The sequence below is a fragment of the Tachyglossus aculeatus genome, chromosome 21 (assembly GCF_015852505.1).
Source record: "Tachyglossus aculeatus isolate mTacAcu1 chromosome 21, mTacAcu1.pri, whole genome shotgun sequence".
Lineage (NCBI taxonomy): Eukaryota > Metazoa > Chordata > Mammalia > Monotremata > Tachyglossidae > Tachyglossus > Tachyglossus aculeatus.
In genome coordinates, this window is record NC_052086.1 from 12,087,435 (window position 1) to 12,108,543 (window position 21,109).

Consider the following 21,109-nt stretch of genomic DNA (forward strand, 5'->3'; position numbering starts at 1 on the left):
GCGAGAAAGGCCAAACTTCAAGTGGACAACGTGGGCCTGATATTTAGCTTTCCGCCGGCAGCGGCTCGAGCGGAACAGCGAGGGAGGCGGACGGTCCGGGGCTGTGGGTTAGTGGGTCGGGAGCGACCAAGGGGTAGGGGAGCGAGGGAGTTGAGAGGGTGGCGTTGAAAGCATTTATTTGGTAATCAAGAGCGGGCTTTTAGACTGCGAGCCCACTGGTGGGTAGGGACTGTCTCTATATGTTGCCAACTTGGACTTCCCAAGCGCTTAGTACAGTGCTCTGCACACAGTAAGCGCTCAATAAATACGATTGATGATGATGATGATTGGGTATGGAGGCTAGGTGGGGTGTGATGCGCTGAGCGTTAGTTATCTATTTAATCTATTTATTTATTTATATTAATGTCTGCCTCCCCCTCTAGACGGTGAGCTCACTGTGGGCAGGAATGTGTCTGTTGTTATAATGTACTCTCCCAGGCGCTCAGTACAGTGCTTTGCACACAGTGAGCGCTCAATGCGACTGAATGATTGAATGAACTGCCCCACCCCCCAAATAAACACTATTACTTCTACTTATTGCTCCGATGGTTTAGTGCTCCCTATGTATCAAGCATTGTACCAAGCACTGGGGTGGATATAAAATAGTAACGTTACAGAAGCAGCGTGGCTCAGTGAGAAGAGTCAGAGGTCATGGGTTCGAATCCCGGCTCCACCAACTGTCAGCTGTGTGACTTTGGGCAAGTCACTTCACTTCTCTGTGCCTCAGTTACCTCATCTGTAAAATGGGGATGAAGACTGTGAGCCACCCCCGTGGGACAACCTGGTCACCTTGCAGCCTCGCCAGCGCTTAGAACAGTGCTCTGCACATAGTAAGTGCTTAATAAATGTCATTATTATTACGCAGTCCGGTCCACACGGCTCCTACTCCATCCTATTCCTCCTCGACGTATCGGCTGCTTTTGACACTGTGGACCATCCCCTTCTCCTTGATAAGTTATCCGACCTTGGCTTCACTGACTCCGTCCTCTCCTGGTTCTCCTCTCAGTCGAAAGGGAAGGGATCACAGGTATTCAATCCCCATTTTCTAGATGAGGAAACTGAGGCCCAGAAAAGTGAAGCGACTTCCCGAAGGGTATGCGGCAGGCAAGTTGCGGAACTGGGATAAGGACCCAGGATCTCTAACTCCCAAAAGGCCACGCTACGACTACTTCTGCACCCAGAAAATCTTAAGTAATGATGAACTTTGAAGTTATAATTAAGATCTCTGTGCAACGTTAATGAACCACTGATCCAATAACCTAAAAACACAAAACAATCTGAGGAAGGAAATCAGAAGGAAATCAGAAGGCAGCGAGCTTGAAATGATAAGTGGCATTATCCGCAGCTACAGACAACCACCACGTCGAATCTGATTATCTTCAATCTATCTATGCCAGTGCTTACACGGCACGCCCTAAGCACCACTATTCATTCATTCATTCGTATTTATTGAGCGCTTACTGTGTGCAGAGCACTGTACTAAGCGCTTGGGAAGTCCAAGTTGGCAACACCTAGAGACGGTCCCTACCCAACAGTGGGCTCACAGTCTAGAAGGGGGAGACAGAGAACAAAACATATTAACAAAATAAGATAAATAGAATAAATATGTACAAATAAAATAGAGTAATAAATATGTACAAACATATATACAGGTGTATACATATATATATAGATAGATAGATATAGATATAGATATATATAGGTATATCTATATCTACATACAGATGGATATATAGGTATATCTATATCTATAGGTATATATCTCTATATATAGATATACCTACATATATAGATATAGATATACCTATATCTATATAGATAGATATGCCCATATAGATATAGATATACCTAGGTATATCTATATCTATATATAGGTATATCTATGGGTATATCTATATATATATGTGTATATATAGGTATATCTATATATCTTTATCTATCTATATCTATAGGTATCTATATATATAGGTATATCTATATATCTATCTATATCTATATCTATATATATAGGTATATCTATATATAGGTATGTCTATAAATAGATATGTCTATATCTATATATATGGGTATATCTATATATATATATGTATAGATATACCTACATATAGGTATACCTATACATACACATATATACTACTGATATTATTAGCAATCCATAGCCACTCGGAACCATTTCCAATCAATCCATCGTACTCCCTGAGTGCCAACTGTGCGCAGAGCACCGTGCTACGCACTCGGGAGACTGCAACGGAATCAGACGTGATCCCTGCCCTCAAGGAGTTTGCAATCGAGCGGTGGGACAGCGGCTTCAAAAGCAATTACCAACTGAAGAAAGAAAAGGGAATTTCGCATTGAAGTGTGTGGTGAGGTAAAATGGGTACGTGAGCACTCGGGGGCTGGACTGAAGTCCTCTCAAAATACACTCCCTCCACCCGCACTCCCACCCCATCCCGTCGCACCTTATCAAAGTGCTTGTCCCCCTCGGTCACCGATGATCTCCTTTCTTCCCAAATCCAATGGCCTCTACTCAATCAATCAATCAATCGTATTTATTGAGCGCTTACTGTGTGCAGAGCACCGTACTAAGTGCTTGGGAAGTACAAGTTGGCAGCATATAGAGACGGTCCCTACCCAAAAGTGGGCTCACAATCTAAAACTCAATCCTAATCATCCTCCATTTCGCATTTAAGTGTGTGGTGATGTAAAATAGGCACATGAACACTCAGGGGCTGGACTGAAGTCCTCTCAAAATACACTCCCTCCACCCGCACTCCCACCCCATCCCGTCGCACCTTATCAAAGTGCTTGCCCCCCTCTCTCTGTCCCTCCTTGACTGCCATCTTCAACAGTTCACCCCCCCAATGCCTTTTTCCCCACTGCTTTCAAACATGCCCGTGTCTCCCCGATCCCACGAAAACCCTCCCTCGACCTCGCTGCTCCCTCCGGTTATCGCCCCACCTTCCTCCTAGAATTCCTCTCCAAACTCCCTGAGCGAGTCCCCTCGCCGACACCTGCTGCCTCAACTTCCTCTCCTCCAACTCTCTCCTTGACCCCCTCCAATCTGGACCCCGCCCCCTTCACGCCACGGAAACCTAACTCTCAGAGGTCACCGACGATCTCCTTTCTTCCCAAATCCAATGGCCTCTACTCAATCATCACCAATCGCATTTATTGAGCGCTTACTATGTGCAGAGCACTGTACTAAGCGCTTACAGCAACAATGATGACAGAAACAATACCTTGGTCGATTACAAACGGTAACGTTAACAACAACGATTGCATTAGCACCGGTGATTAAGAATGATAGGGATCAATTAATCAATTTTAGAGAGTACTGACAAGGTAGAATGAAAAATTTTATCTCAGCACTCTTAGGTGATCTATTCTGAACCCTCCTAGGTATTTACAATTTTTTTTCAACTCTCACACCAGAGGGGGGATTAGAACCCAGGCCTCCAACCTTTCGAGGCTGTTACTTTCCCTCTGAGCCACCACAGGCCTCACAATCCTAATCCTCCTCCACCTTTCAGCTCCACCTCCTCCGGGAAACACTACCCAACCTCGGCTTCGCCGACACCGTCCTCCCCTGGTTTTCCTCCTACCTCTCTGGCCGCTCATTCTCAGTCTCTCACGGGCTCCTCCTCTGCCACCCACCCCTTAACTGTGGGAGTCCCTCAGGGCTCACTTCTGGATCCCCTTTTATTCTCCATCTACACCCACTCCCTTGGAGAACTCATCCACTCCCACGACTTCAGCTATCGCCTGTACGCGGCTGATTCCCAAATCTACGTCTCCGGCTCTGATCTCTCTCCTCCTCTGCAGTCTCATAATTCTTCCTGCCTTCAGGACAGCTCTAACTGGATGTCCCTCCAACACCTCAAACTCAGCATGTCCAAAACAGACCTCCTTATCTTCCCACCCAAACCCTGTCCTCCCCATGACTTTCCCATCTACTGGAGACGGCACCACCACCCATCCTCCCTGTCTCACAAGCCCATAACCTAGGCATTATCCCCAACTCTTCTCTCTCATTTAACCCACATATTCATTCAATCGTACTTATTGAGCGCTTACCGTGTGCAGAGCACTGTATTAAGCGCTTGGGAAGTCCAAGTTGGCAACATATAGAGACGGTCCCTACCCAAAAGTGGGCTCACAGTCTAGAAGACATATTCAATCTGTCATCAAATCTTGTCAGTTCTACCTTGCTAAAATTTGTACTTCTCCATATAAACCACTACCACGTTAATCAAAGCACTTACCCTATCCCGCCTTGATTTCCTCATCAACCTCCCTGTTGACCTCCCTGCCTCCTGTCTCTCCTTATTCCAGTCCATACTTCACTCTGCTGTCCCGATCATTTTTCTACAAAACCGTTTGGTCCAAGTCTCTCCACTCCTCAAAAACCTCCAGTGGTTGCCCTTCCACCTCCGCATCAGACAAAAACTCCTTACCATCAGCTTTAAAGCACTCGATCACCTTGCCCGCTCCTACTTCACCTCACTACTCTCCTTCTAGAACCAAGCCCGCAGGCCAACCTACTCACTGTACCTCCATCTCATCTATCTCACCTCCTACCTCTCGCCCACATCTTGCCCGCGACGCCCTTCCTCTTCATATCTGACAGATATATTCACCTCCATGCCTTACTGAAGGCAAATCTCCTCCAAGAGGCCTTCCCTGACTAAGGCCTCATTTACTCTTCTCCCACTCGCTTCTGCATCGCCCTCGCACTTTACTCACCTATCACTCAGCCCCACGGCACTTATGTACAGAGTCCTTATTTATTTATATATATTCAGCCCCCCAACACTTATGTACACAGTCCTTATTTAAATATATTAAAGTCTGTCTCCCGCTCTAGACTGTAAGCTCCTTGTGGGCAGGGAACGCGCCCACCGACTCTTCTATTGTGCTCCCCAAGTGCTTAATACAGTGCTCAGTACACAGTAAGACCGGAATAAATACAACTGACTGATGGATTAGAGTGCATACAGGGTGCCAAAATGCTGAAGTGGGAGAAAAAGGGTGGGGAGGACAGAAATTAATCGAGAAAGGCCTCCTGGAGGACATGAGATTTCAGAAGGCTTTTGAAGTTGGGGAGGGTGGTGGAAGTCAAATTGGCACCCGGGGATCCTCCCCACCAGAGCTGGAAGAACCAGGGTGGGCTAGGGAAACTACAGAAACCCAAAGCACAAATGCTTTTCTTTTTTTAATGGTATTTTTTAAGCGCTTCACATCACTGAACGCTGGAGCTAGGGAAACTACAGAAACTCAAAGCACAAATGCTTTTCTTTTTTTAATGGTATTTGTTAAGCGCTTCACATCACTGAACACTGGAGCTAGGGAAACTACAGAAACTCAAAGCACAAATGCTTTTTTTTTTTAATGGTACTTGTTAAGCGCTTCACTTCACTGAACGCTGGAGCAGATACAAGATAATCAGACGGGACAAAGCCCATGTCCCACATGAGGCTCCCAAGCATTAATCTCCATTTCACAGACGATGGAACTGAGGCCCAGAAAAATGAAGTGACTTCCCTAAAGTCACACGGTAGGCACCGGGCAGAGCCGGGATGGGAACACGGATCCTCCGACTCTTCCCCATAGGCCACGCTGCTTCTCTAATTTCCTCAATCAATCAATCCATGGTATTTATTGAGGACTTACTGTGTGCAGAACATGGTACTAAGCACTTGACAGCACCATATAACAGAGATAATAGAAAGGTTCCCTGCCCACAACAAGCTAACAGTCAAGAGGGGGGGATACAGACATTAATATAAATAAATAAACTGCGAATATCAATCAATCGTATTTCAATCAGTCGTATTTATTGAGCGCTTACTGTGCGCAGAGCACTGTACTAAGCGCTTGGGAAGTACAAGTTGGCAACATATATGTACATAAGTGCTGAGGGACGTGTGAATAAAGGGTACAAATCCTATAGCAAGGGTGACACAGAAGGGAGCGGGAGAAGAGGAAACTGAGGGCCTACTTAGGGAAGCCCTCCTGGAGGAGACGGGCCTTCAGTTAGGCTTTGAAGGTGGGGCGAGGAATTGTCTGTCGGATTTAGGGAGGGAGAGTGTTTCAGGCCAGAGGCAGGACGCGGGCGAGACGGTGGTGGTGAGAGAGATGAGATCGAGGTACAGTAAGTAGGTTGGCATTAGAGGAGCAAAGTGTGATGGCTGGGCTGTTGAAGAAGAGCATCAATCAATCAACCAATCGTATTTATTGAGCACTTACTGTGTGCAGAGCACTGGACTACAACATATAGAGACGGTCCCTACCCAACAGTGGGCTCACAGTCTAGAAGGGGGAGGCGGAGGACAAAACCGAACATATTAACAAAAGAAAATAAATAGAACAGCATCAAGGTGAGGCAGGGCAAGACGTTTGAGTTCTTTCCACCTACTTTGACTCTTCCCAATCCTCTCCCTTCCCTCATCGAGACATCTGGCCAAAACGGTGAGTAACGGAGCCGCCCCCGAGAGAGGCCCGGTTCTCCAAGGTAAAGAAAATATACGGTAATATCAGATACTCACTGGAATGCCTGGAAGTCCTTTTCATTCACCACGGCACAGTTGCTCAAGGACAGTTCATCTGTTGGGCATCTTGCCGCTTGCATGGACTAACCGGGTAAAAAAAGCAAGAGAAAGGAGAGGAAAAAAAAAAGGGGTCAGACACAAGACTCTGAAAACTCTGCCAGTGAGTTCTGGGAGTTTAAGAAGAGTTAACCTAATCCTAGAAAATGCAGTAAAAGTATAATGTAGTCACTTTCTCTTTAGAAGTATTTTCATCCATTTAAACTCCCATAGGTGTCTTTAATACACGTAGTTGTACATGCCTACTGCATGGAGAACACTGTAATCAATCCATTAATAGCATTTATTGAGCACTTACTGAGGGCAGAGTGCTGTACTAAACACTTGGGAGAGCACAGTACAACTGAGGTAGTAGACACGATCCTTTCATTCATTCAGTCGTGTTTATTGAGCGCTTACTGTGTGCAGAGTACTATACTGAGCGCTTGGGAAGTACGATTCAGCAACAAATAGAGACAATCTCCGCACACAACAGGCTCACAATCTAGAAGGGGGGAGACGGATGTCGAAACAGGTAAACAGGCATCAGTAGCATCATTATAAATAAACAGATTTATAGATTCATTCATTCATTCAATTGTATTTATTGAGCGCTTACTATGTGCAGAGCACTGTACTAAGTGCTTGGGAAGTACAAGTTGGCAACATCTAGAGGTGGTCCCTACCCAATAGCGGGATCACAGTCTAGAAGGGGGAGACGGACGACAAAACAAAACATATTAACAAAATAAAATAAATAGAATAGTCAATATGTACGAGCAAAATAGAGTAATTCATTCATTCATTCAATCGTATTTATTGAGCGCTTACTATGTGCAGAGCACTGTACTAAGCGCTTGGGAAGTACAAGTTGGCAACAGCTCGAGACGGTCCCTACCCAATAGCGGGCTCACAGTCTAGAAGGGGGAGACGGACGACAAAACAAAACATACTAACAAAATAAAATAAATAGAATAGTCAATATGTACGAGCAAAATAGAGTAATCAATCTGTACGAACATATACACTACAAAACATATTAACAAACTAAAATAAATAGAATAAATATGTACAAATAAAATAGAGTAATAAGTATGTACAAACATATATACATATATACAGGTGCTGTGGGGAGGGGAAGGAGGTAGGGCGGGGGGATTCATTCATTCAATCGTATTTATTGAGTGCTTACTGTGTGCGCCCACTGTTGGGTAGGGACTGTCTCTATATGTTGCCAACTTGTACTTCCCAAGTGCTTAGTACAGTGCTCTGCACACAGTAAGCACTCAATAAATACGATTGATTGATTGATTGCAGAGCACTGTACTAAGCGCTTGGATAGATACACAGCATGGCTCAGTGGAAAAGAGCCCGGGCTTTGGAGTCAGAAGTCATGGGTTCAAATCCCGGCTCCGCCAACTGTCAGCTGTGTGACTTTGGGCAAGTCACTTCACTTCTCTGGGCTTCAGTTCCCTCACCTGGAAAATGGGGATGAAGACTGTGAGCTCCCCGTGGGACAGCCTGATCACCTTGTAACCTCCCCGGCGCTTAGAACAGGGCTTTGCACATAGCAAGCGCTTAATAAATGTCATTATTATTATTATTATCGTTAATAACAATAAATAGAATTATAGTTATAAATATCATCATCATCAATCGTATTTATTGAGAGCTTACTGTGTGCAGAGCACTGTACTAAGCACTTGGGAAGAACAAGTTGGTAACATATAGAGACAGTCCCTACCCAACAGTGGGCTCACAGTCTAAAAGGGGGAGGTGGAGAATGAAACCAAACATCCTAACAAAATAAAATAAATAGAATAGATAGGTACAAGTAAAATAAATAGAGTAACAAATATGTACAAACATGTATGCAGGTGCTGTGGGGAAGGGAAGGAGGTAAGATGGGGGGGATGGAGAGGGGGGCGAGGGGGAGAGGAAGGAAGGGGCTCAGTCTGGGAAGGCCTCCTGGAGGAGGTGAGCTCTCAGTAGGGCCTTGAAGGGAGGAAGCGAGCTAAAGGGAGAGAGAAATATGTACATACATACACAAGTGCTGCGGGGCAACGGGGAGGGGGAGAAGAGGAAAAGGGGGGCTTAATCTGGGAAGGCCTCCTGGAAGAGGTGAGCTTTCAGTAGGGCTTTGAAGGGGGGATGTGGGCCCGGGGTCGACCGTGGGACAGGTGAGATCGAGGCACAGTGAGAAGCGGAGGAGCGGAATGAGAAGCAGCGTGGCTCAGTGGAAAGAGCCCAGGTTTTGGAGTCAGAGGTCATGGGTTCAAATCCCGGCTCGGCCGATTGTCAGCTGTGTGACTTGGGGCAAGTCGCTTCGCTTCTCTGGGCCTCAGTTCCCTCATCTGGAAAACGGGGATTAAGACTGTGAGGCCCCCGTGGGACAACCCGATCCCCTTGTAACCTCCCCAGCGCTTAGAACAGGGCTTGGCACAGAGTAAGCGCTTCATAAATGCCGTTATTATTATTATTAATGTGCGGGCTGGGATGTAGAGGAAGAGCAGGGAAGTGAGGTAAGAAGGGGAAAGGGGATTGAGAGCTTTGAGGCCAATAGTGAGGAGGTTTTGCTTGATATGGAGGTTGACAGGTAACCACTGGGGATTTTCGAGGAGGGGGGCGACCCGTCCCGAACGTTTCCGTCGAAAGATAATCCGGGACGTTGGGATCCCTGCCCACAGAGAGGGAGACGGACATTAATACAGAGATGGATGTGTACCTAAGTGCTGTGGGGCTGGTGAATATCAAAGTGCCTACAGGTTACAGATCCAAGTGCCTAAGCAGCACAGAAGGGAGGGTCAAATGAGGGGTTGATCTCTTGGGGGACACAAGATTTTGGCAGGGCTTCGGAGATGGAAAAATGGAAAAATGGAGATGGGGCTGGTGAATATCAAAGTGCCTAAAGGTCACAGATCCAAGTGCCTAAGCAACACAGAAGGGAGGGTCAAATGAGGGGTCGATCTCTTGGGGGACACAAGATTTTGGCAGGGCTTCGGAGATGGAAAAATGGAAAAATGGAGATGGGGCTGGTGAATATCAAAGTGCCTAAAGGTTACAGATCCAAGTGCCTAAGCAGCACAGGAGGGAGGGTCAAATGAGGGGTTGATCTCTTGGAGGACACAAGATTTTGGCAGGGCTTTGGAGATGGAAAAATAGAAAAATGGAGATGGGGCCGGTGAATATCAAAGTGCCTAAAGGTTACAGATCCAAGTGCCTAAGCAGCACAGGAGGGAGGGTCAAATGAGGGGTCGATCTCTTGGCGGACACAAGATTTTGGCAGGGCTTCGGAGATGGAAAAATGGAAAAATGGAGATGGGGCTGGTGAATATCAAAGTGCCTAAAGGTTACAGATCCAAGTGCCTAAGCAACACAGGAGGGAGGGTCAAATGAGGGGTTGATCTCTTGGCGGACACAAGATTTTGGCAGGGCTTCGGAGATGGAAAAATGGAAAAATGGAGATGGGGCTGGTGAATATCAAAGTGCCTAAAGGTTACAGATCCAAGTGCCTAAGCAACACAGGAGGGAGGGTCAAATGAGGGGTTGATCTCTTGGCGGACACAAGATTTTGGCAGGGCTTCGGAGATGGAAAAATGGAGATGGGGCTGGTGAATATCAAAGTGCCTAAAGGTTACAGATCCAAGTGCCTAAGCAACACAGAAGGGAGGGTCAAATGAGGGGTCGATCTCTTGGAGGACACAAGATTTTGGCAGGGCTTCGGAGATGGAAAAATGGAGATGGGGCTGGTGAATACCAAAGTGCCTAAAGGTTACAGATCCAAGTGCCTAAGCAACACAGAAGGGAGGGTCAAATGAGGGGTCGATCTCTTGGAGGACACAAGATTTTGGCAGGGCTTCGGAGATGGAAAAATGGAGATGGGGCTGGTGAATATCAAAGTGCCTAAAGGTTACAGATCCAAGTGCCTAAGCAACACAGGAGGGAGGGTCAAATGAGGGGTTGATCTCTTGGGGGACACAAGATTTTGGCAGGGCTTCGGAGATGGAAAAATGGAGATGGGGCTGGTGAATATTAAAGTGCCTAAAGGTTACAGATCCAAGTGCCTAAGCAGCACAGGAGGGAGGGTCAAATGAGGGGTCGATCTCTTGGCGGACACAAGATTTTGGCAGGGCTTCGAAGATGGAAAAATGGAGATGGGGCTGGTGAATATCAAAGTGCCTAAAGGTTACAGATCCAAGTGCCTAAGCAACACAGGAGGGAGGGTCAAATGAGGGGTTGATCTCTTGGGGGACACAAGATTTTGGCAGGGCTTCGGAGATGGAAAAATGGAAAAATGGAGATGGGGCTGGTGAATATCAAAGTGCCTAAAGGTTACAGATCCAAGTGCCTAAGCAACACAGGAGGGAGGGTCAAATGAGGGGTTGATCTCTTGGAGGACACAAGATTTTGGCAGGGCTTCGGAGATGGAAAAATGGAAAAATGGAGATGGGGCTGGTGAATATCAAAGTGCCTAAAGGTTACAGATCCAAGTGCCTAAGCAACACAGGAGGGAGGGTCAAATGAGGGGTTGATCTCTTGGAGGACACTGGCAGGGCTTCGAAGATGGAAAAATTGGAGACGGCGACGGTCTGTCCAGAGCATTTAGGAAAACACGAATGAGTATACGTCACCAGCCCATCAACAGGATTTACTGAGTGCTTTCCGTGTGCACAGCGCTTTCGAGAGGACAACGCAGTTGGGAGACGTGTCCCCCGCCTTACCTCCTTCCCTTCCCCACAGCACCTGTATAAATGTATATAACAATAATGTTGGTACTTGTTAAGCGCTTGCTATGTGCAAAGCACTGTTCTAAGCGCTGGGGGGATACAAGGAGATGAGGTTGTCCCATGTGACTCTATAGACTCTGTCTCTATATGTTGCCAATTTGTACTTCCCAAGCGCTTAGTACAGTGCTCTGCACATAGTACACGCTCGATAAATACGATTGATGATGATGATGTGACTCCAAAACCCGGGCTCTTTTCCACCGAGCCATGCTGTGTATCTATCCAAGCGCTTAGTACAGTGCTCTGCACACAGTAAGCGCTCAATAAATACGATTGAAATGAATCCCCCCGCCCTACCTCCTTCCCCTCCCCACAGCACCTGTATATATGTTTGTACGTACTTATTACTCTATTTATTTATTTTACTTGTACATTTTTTTTACTCTATTTATTTATTTAATTTATTTGTACATATCTATTCTATTTTATTTTGTTAATATGTTTGGTTTTGTTCTCTGTCTCCCCCTTTTAGACTGTGAGCCCACTCTTGGGTAGGGACCGTCTCTATATGTTGCCAATTTGTACTTCCCAAGCGCTTAGTACAGTGCTCTGCACATAGTAAGCGCTCAATAAATACGATTGATGATGATATCTATTCTATTTATTTTATTTTGTTAGTACGGTTGGTTTGTATATGTTTGTACAGATTGATTACTCTATTTTGCTCGTACATATTGACTATTCTATTTATTTTATTTTGTGAATATGTTTTGTTTTGTCGGCCGTTTCCCCCTTCTAGGCTGTGAGCCCGCTATTGGGTAGGGACCGTCTCGAGATGTTGCCAACTTGGACTTCCCAAGCGCTTAGTCCAGTGCTCTGCACACAGTAAGCACTCAATAAATACGACTGAATGAATGAATGAATCTATAAATCTATTTATTTATAATGATGCTACTGATGCCTGTTCACTTGTTTCGACCTCCGTCTCCCCCCTTCTAGACTGTAAGCCTGTTGTGTGCAGAGATTGCTTCTATTTGTTGCTGAATCGTACTTCCCAAGCGCTCAGTATAGTACTCTGCACACAGTAAGCGCTCAATAAACACGACTGAATGAATGAAAGGATCGTGTCTACTACCTTTGTTGTACTGTGCTCTCCCAAGTGTTTAGTAGAGCACTCTGTCCTCAGTAAGTGCTCAATAAATGCTATTGATGGATTGATTCCGGTGTTCTCCATGCAGTAGGCATGTACAACTACGTGTATTAAAGACACCTATGGGAGTTTAAATAGATGAAAATATTTCTAAAGAGAATATGACTACATTATACTTTTACTACTACTATATGTTGCCAACTTGCCCAAGCGCTCAATAAATACGATTGATTGATTGACTGATGTTCCCAGCCCACAGAGAGCTTCACAGTCTAGAACTGGAGACAGACATTACAATAAATTACATATACGATTATAGGTGTGGTGAGGTGAATACCAAGGGTTTAAAGGGTGCAGATCCGAGGGTATGCGATCCCTGCCCTCAAGGTGCTTCCAATCTAGGGCACCTGAAGACCGCATCAGTGATGGTGGAATTCAGCCACGAGAGTGTGTGGGAACCCCAGCCCTGGCCACGTCAGGCCCATGGAAAGGCCACCCCGTGTTGTGGGCAGGGAACAGATCAATCAATCAATCGTATTTATTGAGCGCTTACTGTGTGCAGAGCACTGTACTGAGCGCTTGGGAAGTCCAAGTCGGCAACACATAGAGACGGTCCCTACCCAACAGTGGGCTCACTGTCTAGAAGGGGGAGACGGAGAACGAAACACATTAACGAAATAAAATAAACAGAACAGATATGTCCAAGTAAAATAAATAGAGTAATAAATACGTACAAACACATATACATATATACGGGAAGGGAAGGAGGTACAGATCTACAGAGGTACAGAGAAGCAGCGTGGCTCAGTGGAAAGAGCCCGGGCTTCGGAGTCAGAGGTCGTGGGTTCAAATCCCGGCTCCGCCACCTGTCAGCTGTGTGACTTTGGGCAAGTCGCTTCACTTCTCTGTGCCTCAGTTCCCTCACCTGGAAAACGGGGATTAAGACTGTGAGCCCCACGTGGGCCAACCTGACCACCTTGTAACCCCCCGGTGCTTCGAACAGTGCTTTGCACACAGTAAGCGCTTAACAAATACCATTATTATTATCTATCAACTCTGTTACACTGTCCTCTCCCAGGCACTTAGTACAGAGTGCTGCACACAGAAAGCACTCGATAAATATGATTTATTGACTTGCACACAGTAGGTGTTGAGCAAATACCACTGATTGATTGATTGATTGACTAGCCCCCTGCTCCTTCCATTAGGTCAAGCTGCCCCCTCCAAACCACCATACCACAAGGGAGAAATCTGTGCTGTTAGTCCAGCGCTCTGCACACAGGAAGCGCTCAATAAATACGATTGAATGAATGAATGAATGAATGAATGAATAGGAAATAAACCAGTGTTGGGGGCCATGGAGAGTATACGCACTACGGGTACACAATGCGGTCAGGACTGTGAGTGTCGCATTGCCTTTTCAGTCTCCGGCACGCATTCCCCGTCGTGTCTTCCTTGAGTACGCAGGGCAGCTATATATGCACACCCGCAAAAAAAGACACACGCACATCTGTCGAGAGCCGACTCCATCCTTGTATTCCCCCCAGCGCTGTGCACATAGTAAGCGCTTAACAAATGCCATCATTATTACTATTATTATTATCCCCGCTCCCTCCCCACAGAGTGATGCAGCTGATGTTCGCTGCGGGGCCGCGGGCGGTGCGGTCTCGGAATAAAGAGCGGTTTATCCTGCTTAGTGTCGTGGGGAAATCCTTCTGCCAGGCGGAATGCTGCATTAGCATCCCTCAGAGCTCCCCTCCTCCCGCCCTCAGCTCCTGCCAGGCGGTCTGCCGCATTGGAGTCCCTCCGTGCCCACTTTGGCCCTGCCCTAAGCTTCTGCCAGGGGGTATAATAATTACTATTATTATTATTATGATATTTGTTATGTGCTTACTATATGCCAGGCACTGTTCTCAACGCTGGGGTAGATACAAGATAATCCGGTTGGATACAGGCCCTGTCCCACGTAAGGCTCACGGTCTTAATTCCCGTTTTACAGATGAGGGAACTGAGGCCCGGGGAAGTGACTTGTCCAAGGTCACAAAGGAGGCAGGTGGCGGAGCTGAGATCAGTACCTGTGACCGTGTGACTTTGGGCAAGTCACTTAACTTCTCTGTGCCTCAGTTCCCTCAACGCTGGGGTAGACACAAGATAATCCGGTTGGACACAGTCCCTGTCCCACGTAAGGCTCACAGTCCTAATTCCCATTTTACAGATGAGGGAACTGAGGCCCGGGGAAGTGACTTGCCCAAGGTCACACAGGAGGCAGGTGGCGGAGCTGAGATCAGTACCCGTGACCGTGTGACTTTGGGCAAGTCACTTCACTTCTCTGTGCCTCAGTTCCCTCAACGCTGGGGTAGACACAAGATAATCCGGTTGGACACAGGCCCTGTCCCATGTAAGGCTCACAGTCTTAATTCCCATTTTGCAGATGAGGGAACTGAGGCCCAGAGAAGTGGCTTGCCCAAGGTCACAAAGGAGGCAGGTGGCGGAGCTGAGATCAGTACCTGTGACCGTGTGACTTTGGGCAAGTCACTTAACTTCTCCGTGCCTCAGTTCCCTCAACGCTGGGGTAGACACAAGATAATCCGGTTGGACACAGTCCCTGTCCCACATAAGGCTCACAGTCTTAATTCCCATTTTACAGATGAGGGAACTGAGGCCCGGGGAAGTGACTTGCCCAAGGTCACACAGGAGGCAGGTGGCGGAGCTGAGATCAGTACCTGTGACCGTGTGACTTTGGGCAAGTCACTTAACTTCTCTGTGCCTCAGTTCCCTCAACGCTGGGGTAGACACAAGATAATCCGGTTGGACACAGTCCCTGTCCCACATAAGGCTCACAGTCCTAATTCCCATTTTACAGATGAGGGAACTGAGGCCCAGGGAAGTGACTTGTCCAAGGTCACGCAGGAGGAAGGTGGCGGAGCTGAGATCAGTACCTGTGACCGTGTGACTTTGGGCAAGTCACTTAACTTCTCTGTGCCTCAGTTCCCTCAACGCTGGGGTAGACACAAGATAATCCGGTTGGACACAGTCCCTGTCCCACGTAAGGCTCACAGTCCTAATTCCCATTTTACAGATGAGGGAACTGAGGCCCAGGGAAGTGACTTGTCCAAGGTCACACAGGAGGCAGGTGGCGGAGCTGAGATCAGTACCCGTGCCTCGGGGGAAAGAAGAGCACGGGCAAATCCCGGCTCCGCCAACTGTCAGCCGTGTGACTTTGGGCAAGTTACTTAACTTCTCTGTGCCTCAGTTCCCTCATCTGGAAAATGGGGATTAAAAAACATGAGCACCCCGTGGGACAACCTGATCACCTTGTAACCTCCCCAGCGCTTAGAACGGTGCTTTGCATATAGTAAGCGCTTGACAAACACCATCATTACTATTATTAATTACCCAGGTCCTTCTTACCCCCACGTCCGTGCTCCATCCACTAGGCCACGCGGCAGTATGCTGCATTAGAGTCCTTCGGTGCCCTAAGCTTCTGCCAGGAGGTACAATAATAATTACTATTATGATATTTGTTGCGTGCTTACTATATGCCAGGCACTGCTCTCAACGCCGGGGTCGATGCAAGATAAGCGGGTTGGACACAGTCCCTGTCCCACAGAAGGCTCACAGTCTTAATTCCCAGCCTTGCCCTCGGTTTCTGCCAGGCGGAAAGATGCGTTACAGTCCCCCAGTGCCCATCCTGGCCCTGCCCTCGCATCAGCGTCCACTCTAACTACGCCCTCGGCTTCCACTGGAAGCCGAAGAGCTAATCGAAGCCCGTTCCCACACCGCACAGCTTTCTACCTTAGCAACAGCTTCAATTTCCACCTCTCCCACTCATCGGCCTCCGAAGGGTGATGCGGCGCAGGGCGGGTGTAGCTGCCACCCTCCTCTTCTTCCCAGCGCTAGTGGAGGGGCCGCCCCGGGTACATCCCGGGGGGTCCGCTAACGGAGGGGGCCAGGCCGCGCCGCGCCGCTGCTAGCCCCATCGTCACCCAGCGATAGCCCAGCACCAAAGCAATCGAGGAACGAGGCAGGAAAGCCCAAAGGGGGTAGGGGAGGATGCCACCCCCATAGCCCCTTTTCCCCCCTGAGCCGTTTCCAAACTTGAGCAGGGCCTTCCACCCCCCAAACTCCCTCCCTGCTCTCTACCCCTCAACCAAGGACCCTCACTGGTCCTTCCCCTCCTGGCCCCATCTCTACTCTCCCTCCCTGCACCCCCACCTCCTCCCTTTTTGCCTTCCCTCCCTCCACTTCTCCCCCTTCCCCTTCCTCCACATTCTCCTCTCCCCCATCTTTCCTCTCCTTTCCTCCATGCTCTCCTCCCACACTCCCTTCTCTCCCTCGATTTTAGACTGTGAGCCCACTGTTGGGTGGTAGGGACTGCATATGTTGCCAATTTGTACTTCCCAAGCGCTCAGTACAGTGCTCTGCACATAGTAAGCGCTCAATAAATACGATTGATGATGATTACCCCACCCCTCCTCTTCTTCCCTCATCTTTCCTCCTCTTTCCTTCAAGCTTTCTCCTCTCCCCCACCTTCTCCTCTCCTTTTCTCCTTTCCTCCATGCTCTTTTCCCACTCTCCCCTCTCCCTTCCTCCCACTCAGGCTCTCCTCCCACTAGTCCTCCTCTCCCTCACGCTCTCCCTCAGTCTCCCTCACGCTCTCCTCCCACTCTCCCTCCTCTCCCTCACGCTGTCCTCCCACTCTCCCTCCTCTCCCTCACACTCTCCCTCACACTCTCCCCCCTCCCTCACACTCCCCTCTCTCCCTCACACTCCCCCCTTACACTCCTCTCTCCCTCACACTCCCCCCTTACACTCCCCCCTCCCTCACACTCCCCCCACTCTCCCTCACACTCCCCCCCACTCTCCCTCACACTCCCCCCACTCTCCATCACACTCTCCCCTTTCCTCACACTCCTCTCTCTCCCTCACACTCATTCATTCACTCAATCGTATTTATTGAGCGCTTACTGTGTGCGGAACACCGTACTAAGCGCTTGGGAAGTCCAAGTCGGCGACATCTAGAGACGGTCCCTACCCACCAGCGGGCTCACGGTCTAGAAGGGGGAGACGGCCACCAAAACAAAACATATTAACCAAATAAAAGAAATAGAGTAGTCAATATGTACGAGCGAAACAGAGTCATCAATCTGTACAAACATATATATATAGGTGCTGTGGGGAGGAGAAGGAGGTAAGGCGGGGGGGGGGGGGGTATTCATTCATTCAATCGTATTTACTGAGCGCTTACTGCGCACTCCTCCCTCTCCCTCCCTCACACTCTCTCCCTCCCTCAGACTCTCCCCCCTCGACTCCTCTCTCCCTCACACTCCCACACTCCCAATCAATCAAGCAATCAATCGTATTTACTGAGCGCTAACTGTGTGCCGAGCACTGTACTAAGCGCTTGGGAAGTACAAGGTGGCAACCTATAGAGGCGGTCCCTACCCAGCGGTGGGCTCACAGTCTAGGAGGGGGTGACAGAGAACAAAACCAAACATACTAACAAAATAAAATAAATAGAATAGACATGTACAAGTAAAATAAATAAATAAATGGAGTAATAAATATGTACAAACATATATACAGGTCCCCCCACTCTCCCTCACACACTCCCCTCTCTCCCTCACACTCCCCACCCACACTCCCCCCTCCCTCACACTCCCCCCCCCACTCTCCCTCACACACTCCCCCCTCACACTCCCCCCCTTAGACTCCTCTCTCCCTCACACTCCCCCCCCCCTCACACTCCCCCCGCTCCCTCACACACTCCCCCCTCACAGTCCCCCCCTCACAGTCCCCCCTCCCTCACACTCCCCCCTCCCTCACACTCCCCCCCCCACTCTCCCTCACACACTCCCCCCACTCTCCCTCACACACTCCCCCCACTCTCCCTCACACACTCCCCCCACTCTCCCTCACACACTCCCCTCACACTCCTCCCCTTAGACTCTTCTCTCCCTCACACTCCCCCCTCTCCCTCACACTCCCCCCTCTCCCTCACACACTCCCCCCCCCACACTCCCCCCTCAAACTCCCCCCCTTAGACTCCTCTCTCCCTCACACTCCCCCCTCTCCCTCACACACTCCCCCCCCCACACTCCCCCCTCACACTCCCCTCTCTCCCTCACACACTCCCCCCTCAAACTCCCCCCCTTAGACTCCTCTCTCCCTCACACTCCCCCCACTCTCCCCCCTCACACCCTCACACACCCCCCCTCACACTCCCCCCCCTTAGACTCCTCTCTCCCTCACACTCCCCCCTCTCCCTCACACACTCCCCCCCCCCCACACTCCCCCCTCACACTCCCCTCTCTCCCTCACACACTCCCCCCTCAAACTCCCCCCCTTAGACTCCTCTCTCCCCTCACACTCCCCCCTCTCCCTCACACACTCCCCCCCCCACACTCCCCCCTCACACTCCCCTCTCTCCCTCACACACTCCCCCCTCAAACTCCCCCCCTTAGACTCCTCTCTCCCTCACACTCCCCCCCACTCTCCCCCCTCACACCCTCACACACTCCCCCCTCACACTCCCCCCCTTAGACTCCTCTCTCCCTCACACTCCCCCCTCTCCCTCACACTCCCCCCACACCCCCCCCCACTCTCCCTCACACACTCCCCCCTCACACTCCCCCCTTAGACTCCTCGTTCCCTCACACGCCCCTCTCTCCCTCACACCCCCCCACACTCCCCCCCTTAGACTCCTCTCTCCCTCACACTCCCCTCTCTCCCTCACACTCCTCCCCTTAGACTCCTCTCTCCCTCACACTCCCCCCACTCTCCCTCACACACTCCCCCCTCACACTCCCCCCCTTAGACTCCTCTCTCCCTCACACTCCCCTCTCTCCCTTACACTCCCCCCCTTAGACTCCTCTCTCCCTCACACTCCCCCCTCTCTCCCTCACACACTCCCCCCTCACACTCCCCCCCTCTCTCCCTCACACTCCCCCTCCCTCACACTCCTCCCCTTAGACTCCTCTCTCCCCTCACACTCCCCTCTCTCCCTCACACACTCCCCCCTCTCCCTCACACACTCCCCCCTCACACTCCCCCCCCTTAGACTCCTCTCTCCCTCACACTCCCCCCCCACACTCCCCCCCTTAGACTCCTCTCTCCCTCACACTCCCCCCTCACACTCTTCCCTTCACACTCCCCTCTCCCTCACACTCCACTCTCCCCTCACACTCTCCCCCTCCCTCACACTCCCCCCTCACACTCCTCTCTCCCCTCACACTCCCCCCTCACACTCCCCCCTCTCCCCTCACACACTCCCCCCGCACTCTCCCCCCCCCCCCCCCCCCCCCCCCCGGCGTCTCCTCACTGACCCGCGCGGCCATGTTTGCTCCCCGGCCGGCGGCTCCCCGTTGGGCCGTCTCCCCGGGTGACCAGCTGGCGGGCGGGCGGTCGGGCGCGCGCGCTCCGCACGGCACGTCATCCGCAGTCTCCCGGGCTCGCGCACACCCGGTCCCACGCTTCTGCGCCTGCGCCGCTGCGGACGCGGGGGAGGCCGAGCCGCCACTTCTGCGCCTGCGTCGCTGCAGCCCCGGTCGATGCTTCTGCGCCTGCGCCGCTGCAGCCCCGAGGGAGGGGCGATCGAGGCTTCTGCGCCTGCGCCGCCGCGGGCAGAGAGCTGAGCAGCCCTTTGGGGGCGTTCGTTCGTTCGTTCGTTCGTTCGTTCGTTCGTTCGTTCGTTCGTTCGTTCGTTCGTTCGTTCGTTCGTTCGTTCGTTCGTTCGTTCGTTCGTTCGTTCGTTCGTTCGTTCGTTCGTTCGTTCGTTCGTTCGTTCGTTCGTTCGTTCGTTCGTTCGTTCGTTCGTTCGTTCGTTCGTTCGTTCGTTCGTTCGTTCGTTCGTTCGTTCGTTCGTTCGTCGCTTACTCAACACAGAGCACTGTACTGAGCGCTTGGGAAGCACAATTCAGCAGATTGTACGCCGCGGGGTCTACTTCCCAACACGTAATCAATCAATCGTATTTATTGAGCGCCTACTGTGTGCAGAGCACTGGACTAAGCGCTTGGGAAAGGGGCGGGGATGGAGGCCCGGGGTCAGGCGGCTGGTTCATTCATTCATTCAGTCGTATTTATTGAGCGCTTACTGTGTGCCGAGCACTGTACTAAGCGCTTGGGAAGTCCAAGTTGGCAACATCTAGAGACGGTCCCTCCCCAACAGCGGGCTCAATGTCTAGAAGGGGGAGACAGAGAACAAAACAAAACATATTAACAAAATAAAATAAATAGAATAAATATGTACACATAAAATAAATAATAGAGTAATGAATACGCACAAACATATATACAGGTGCTGTGGGGAGGGGGGAGGTTCTGCCCCTATCCTGCTGTGTGACCTTGGGCAAGTCATGTTATATGTTGCCAATTTGTACTTCCCAAGCGCTTAGTAATAATAATAATAATAATAATAATGGCATTTATTAAGCGCTTACTATGTGCAGAGCACTGTTCTAAGCGCTGGGGAATTTACAAGGTGATCAGGTTGTCCCACGGGGGGCTCACAGTCTTCATCCCCATTTTACAGATGAGGGAACTGAGGCCCAGAGAAGTTAAGTGACTTGCCCAAAGTCACACAGTTGACAAGTGGTGGAGCCGGGATTTGA

At 49.8% G+C, this 21,109-nt stretch overlaps 1 protein-coding gene across 2 annotated transcripts in view; it reads right to left on the bottom strand.

Annotated features, from left to right (window-relative positions):
- NSF (N-ethylmaleimide sensitive factor, vesicle fusing ATPase) overlaps window positions 1–19,958 on the bottom strand; it is a 93,878-nt gene extending 73,920 nt beyond the window's left edge. For both annotated transcript variants that reach the window (XM_038763496.1, XM_038763495.1), the window contains exons 1-2: window positions 19,826–19,958; window positions 6,585–6,670 (exon numbers count right to left, since the gene is read on the bottom strand). In XM_038763496.1, the coding sequence (XP_038619424.1) occupies window positions 6,585–6,670; window positions 19,826–19,837 (98 nt within the window). In that variant the 5' untranslated portion in view covers window positions 19,838–19,958. The remainder of the gene's footprint in view (window positions 1–6,584; window positions 6,671–19,825) is intronic.
- Window positions 19,959–21,109: the final 1,151 nt, after the last annotated feature.